This window comes from Protopterus annectens, chromosome 12.part0 (genome assembly GCF_019279795.1).
Source record: "Protopterus annectens isolate FY-2018-M chromosome 12.part0, PAN1.0, whole genome shotgun sequence".
Lineage (NCBI taxonomy): Eukaryota > Metazoa > Chordata > Ceratodontiformes > Protopteridae > Protopterus > Protopterus annectens.
The window spans coordinates 1,384,145,912-1,384,151,638 of NC_056746.1; the positions used below are offsets into that span (position 1 = coordinate 1,384,145,912).

Genomic DNA, 5,727 nt, shown 5'->3' on the forward strand with positions numbered 1-5,727 from the left:
GTGCCACACAGAAGGATTTCCTGACTGTTGTGGTGATGTGGTTATTGAAAGTGAGACCACTGTCCACCTGTGTCCCCAAGTCTCTCATCACACTTTCGATGTTTAGTGTCCTGCCACCTATGTGGTAATTCATTTGTACATGTTTTTTTCCAAAGGGGATAACTATACATTTCTTGGCATTAAGCTTGAGCCCATGGCTCTGGCACCAGGCATCTGTTTCTGTAAGGCCCATTTGTAGAATATCCACATAATTTGGGGATTCAATAATGGCTCCCAGTTTGCAGTCATCTGCGAACCTTGTTAGCCAGAGTCCCTTAGTGTTGGCCTGTACTACTGAGAAGTAGATGCAAAACAAGAGTGGTCCCAGGACTGAACCCTGAGGTATTCCACTTGTTAGGCAATAATGAGGTTTCTCCCTTCTCCTCATTGCAGCTAACATATCTCTGAATCTCATTTTCTCTGCATTGCGGGAACCATCCATTTTTGCTGCAGTTCTTACTGGTGGTAGTGGGGGTTCTTTCTGAATCCTTAGGAATGTGTACCTTCTCTCTGTTTTTGTGAGATAGTTGATTATTGTTTTGGTGTTGTTAATTTGGAAATAAAGCAGAATTCAGTACTGCAGTATCTTTAAATAATGCCTTTATTATCTATGTATTTGCATTTTGTATTACTGAGAATTTGAAATGCCTATAGCTGTGATAAAATCATGGCAGCTTATTTAGTACTTGTGATCTGACTGCCTTTTACTACCTTTATTTATGATAAACATGAATGAAAAACAAAATTACAGCAGGTAACTCTGGCATGTTTCTTAATAACTAAATTGTGATCTTGTTTTGTAGGGTAAAGGCCGAGACATGGGGAGTAGCTGTCTTAAGATGAGAGGAGTAAACTCTCTAAGGATGCAACGCAGGTAGAAATCGATCCTCTGAAAAAACAGTAAAATCCACCAGTTTGTGCTAGCCGGGTAAACTCGTGACTGGGAAGAAACTTCCTGGAATAAGGGGAAGAAAGAGATTTCTGCAGCTGCAGAAATGGAATGTTCTAGAGAGAAACAAATCAAAAACACTAACCGAGAGACACGTCAGATTAGTTTCTCAAAGGAATACTAAAACCATAATGAGCCCAAACATTCATAAAGTCCTTTTGTCATCACCAATGAATGTTCATTGCTTGAGCCACTGTGCAGCTTACAACAGGACTTTACAGAGCTGACCAGTAACAAAAGGCTGACCACAGCTGAATGTAATTCAACTAATGCTTTCAGTTTTTAACAAAATGATGTTTTGTCATATGTGGCTGTGAAATACATTGTTAATTCACTCATCTGAATATTCTGTTTGTACATGTGTGCGTGTTTGTGTGTGTATATGTATGTGTATATATTACCTGCTTTATTGTAAAATATTACAGAGTTCTATTGAAGTTATACATTTTGGAAAGTGTTTTGTCTTTATTCAGCCGGTTTGAAAATAAAGGTATTTTTTCATTTAGTGCTGTCATGTTTTTCATCTGTCTCTTACTCATCTTTTTATTTGTCTGGTGTTTCTTCTGTGCTACCTAACTCTCAAGAGGAAAAGGATTTTGTGGGTCCTCATTTCTCAAGTGCATGTCTACAGTTAGTACTGTTTCTCAGATGAAAAATAAATTTTTCTGACATTATTTTAGATTTTAACTGTGTGTAAAGGGGGGGGGGGTCTGTATGTGCAGAGCTAGAGAAAGTAGTGCAAGAACAGCCAACATTCAACACCATGCATAATCAAGGAGCTACTTATCTTCCGTAATACATACACTGATTCTGTACAACAGAATAGTATAATTAATTATCTGATGCGTTCAATTTGAGTGGATAGCTGCTCTAAAATGCAAATTGCAGAATATCAATTTACATCTCAAATAATTTGGACTAGGTACATGTGCAAATAAGATGTTTTAACCTACTCATTCACTTGGTTACAGCTTATAACCTGCTACTAACTTTTAATTTGTATAAGTCCACTTGTTCAGGCCATCTATTTAACAAGCCCTCTCATCCTCATAATGGACAATCCTTTATGGTCCTGTGAATGTCTGTAAACAAACTCACTGCATGTGAATCAGGCTGAAATATTTTGTTGTCATTAATTAACTGTTCACCTGAATAGCAAACAGGATAAATCCAGTTAGTAATAGCATGATGGCTTATGTATCATGAATCTTACAGTCTGTGCTTCCAGGCCACATGATACTGATGAAGGTTGAGTATGAGGGTGAGTACAGAGAAATATGTGTAGTTTATGACACCATTCTGCCTGTTTCACTATTTGGTAAAGAAGCTGTAGATCCAATTTAACCAATGCCATAATATTTTCTTAATGATCTTTTCCTCATTTCCCTTTCTCTGAGGCCATCAACCCCAGATATCCATCAGTGTTTCTTTTCTTTTTTTTTTTTTTTTTTTTTTGTGCTGGGCCCTAACCATTTCCCCTATAGCTGACATGCTTTCAGCTCAGGCAATTCAGGCCCATTCAGTGCATGTGAGTTTCTACACATCTGCCACCAAGGCTGAATTTTTTGTTTATTTCACTTATTTAGTGACCAGGTAAGCCCACTAGACAAATTGCCCTTTTTCAGGGGTGACCCAGGAGTTCTGTCTAGTTAAGTCACCTACTCAGAATCACACAGAAGGCAAATGAAGTTGGAAGGAATCACACCAATTAACCCGGGTACAGGAAACGGCTCATTATTAGCTCAGGCATTACATAGTAATTCTTGCATACGGCTGATCCACCACCCTTTGTGCATTCTCCTATCCCCCTGCAGGAGTCACTAGTGTAACTGTATAGACAGCTTCTCCCAGGGTTGATGAGTGGGGGGTGTCAGCAATTCACTGTCACCCTCCCAAGGAGGCTCTCCCAGTACTCAGGTTACTTATCAATCCCAGGTTGACTGAGCTGCAGTCTGGGCTTTACTCCTTTGCACCAATGAACCAGCTAACCAAGGTTTTTTTCTCTCAGCTCTTGTAAGACTTGTGTCATTACTGATTAAATTCTGACATTGCTTTTGATTGCACTACTTCAGGAAAGCTGTTCTAGTCAGTCACCACTTTTTCTGTAAAATACTACTTCCTTATGTGTGACCGCATGAGTAGTCTACTTTATATCTTCAAGGGTGCATCCTCCTGTCCTCACACGTCTCTCTTTTTTTTTAGACAGATAGAAGCTGTGTAGACCATATATATATTCCCTTGGGGTACTTAAACATGTTTTCATGCCCCTCCTTCACTCCTTATTTCTTTATAACTACGTATTTTGAACTCTTGCAATCCCTATTTATATGGCTTCTTAAACAGATCATGACCAGTTTTTGTTACCTTCATATACCTTTCCAGTTACAGAAAGCTGATATCTCTGGTAATGCACACAATAGTCCCTTTATCTGCTGCTGACAGAGGGATTATATTTTTTCTGATAATGAAACCTGTTACAGCGCATCCCACTGTATCGCCATCCTTCCTTCCTTGCTTCTTCCTCTTGTGTTACTTGCTTACGTTCCTGTAAGCTACCTGATATGATTAAATTCCATCTTTCTTTCCATTTTTTTGTTGTTACCAGTTTTTTTCAAGTCATGTACACCTTTACGTTTTTTTTTTCATTCCAGTGTACATTATTTTACATATTTGTATTCAAGTCAAACTTCCACGTCTTTATCCATCTTTCTAGTTTTCCCAGGTATATTTGTATCCATTTCATTATTATTGTTTACCAGTCTTGAGTAATTTCATGTTTTTAGTGAAAATATGAACTTTTCCTTTCAGATTTTCTAGGTTGTGAATTTTAATGCATTAAATAGCTCTTACTCCAGGAATGAGTCTTTTGGAATCAGGAACATAGGAATAACACTAAGCAAGCAATCACAAGGACTGCAAGATGCCTAGCCATATGCACCTTAAAGCAGACATTTAAAAGTTTATGCCTCAAGCACTTAACAGCACTTACCTCATAAATCAAGACTAGCTTTAAAGGTAGTCAGAGTAGCACTTTGTCTGACGTAGTGAAAGAGTTATTGCATAAACTGGGTATATACAGACTGGGATTTATGTCTTCAGTAGTTTCTGTTCTTTTAACAAAGTCAATACCATTTATTATGACCGAACTGCCAAGTCACTGTTTTATCCATGTTACTGCCCTAGGATACACACTGATTTAGTTATTAATCTTTGTGTGGTACATGTAAAATGTCTTAATCCTAAATACAGGATTACCACAACCACTTCTGCTCTAATAACTTACTTACCTAGAGAAAGAACTCTGTTACACCAGTCTGCTGTTACCTTCCTAATATAAAACCATGCTGCCTTTGGTCCTGTGGCCCACTGACTTCTCCATGTTCTACATCTTTCCTTTAGAGAATAATTTGTTAATTTTCTATATGACTGTGGTCAAACTGATCAGACCAATGGCTGCATCCTTTATGTTTCTCCCATTCTTACAAAGGAGAATCTTAATGGAAGGTAGAGATGGCTAGCTTTGTGGCATAGAAGGAAAGAGCACTGACTATGATTTCAATGATCTGGACACTGGGGCACTGACTATGATTTCAATGATCTGGACACTGGGGCACTGACTATGATTTCAATGATCTGGACACTGGGGCACTGACTATGATTTCAATGATCTGGACACTGGGGCACTGACTATGATTTCAATGATCTGGACACTGGGGCACTGACTATGATTTCAATGATCTGGACACTGGGGCACTGACTATGATTTCAATGATCTGGACACTGGGGCACTGACTATGATTTCAATGATCTGGACACTGGGGCACTGACTATGATTTCAATGATCTGGACACTGGGGCACTGACTATGATTTCAATGATCTGGACACTGGGGCACTGACTATGATTTCAATGATCTGGACACTGGGGGAGATCGCTAGAAGAGAAAGTAATAATGAGGCTTTGTATGCTCCCCCCTGTCTGGGGTTGGGATGTGCTGTGTGTTACATGCTGATATTGCCTTCATTGCTTCCTGGTGGAGTCTGTAGATTTGGTGGAGGGCATCTGCTTGCAAGGGAAAGGGGGTGGGGGTAATGCTTTTCAGGTCACATTGTCTTTCATGTGACAGCAACATCTCTACATTGCTTCCATTAAGATATACAACAGAAAAATCATGTGACCAGTCTAGATAGTCTTTCACTGGGATGTTCCAATTTCCTATCATTCCTCTGTTGGAATGATTAATGCAAGATGCTAGCTGAACCTGGATGGTTTGAATTCTTGGATAGGAGGGTAAACTGCTAGAGATCAAGGAGAGATGTCAGTGTGCAGCAGATGGCAGACTGCATTGAGAATCAAAAATGTATATACACAAAAGAGAAGGCAGACTGTTGTCATCACAACAATGAAAGAACTCCAGTACCCTGAAGGTACAAATACAGTCTTAGCTTCTTTGTACTTACAGAAATTGCTCCACAGAGTCCCAGCAGCCATTTTTAACCCTTGCACTTTCTTATGTAAAGAAATGTTGACAGTGTGGTACAAGGCACAAGTGTTGTATATATCCTTGAGCACTGCATGCATTCACAAGTATATTCCCACCAAATCAAAAATCAAAACATTACAAAATCCTTGTGTGGCCTGCCCCTTCCACATATTAAGTGTTCACTCTGCAATGTACATTCCTACATTTTTAGTGAAGTCTCCAAGATTCAACGCAGTTTCACTCATAAAACAAATGAA

General features: G+C 39.1%; 1 protein-coding gene across 1 annotated transcript in view; it reads left to right on the forward strand.

Annotated features, from left to right (window-relative positions):
* Window positions 1–1,493, forward strand: part of TCF15 (transcription factor 15) — a 46,282-nt gene extending 44,789 nt beyond the window's left edge. Inside the window, exon 2 of the mRNA XM_044090444.1 lies at window positions 843–1,493. Coding sequence (XP_043946379.1) covers window positions 843–917 — 75 coding nt within the window. The 3' untranslated portion in view covers window positions 918–1,493. The remainder of the gene's footprint in view (window positions 1–842) is intronic.
* The last annotated feature ends 4,234 nt before the right edge of the window (window positions 1,494–5,727 follow it).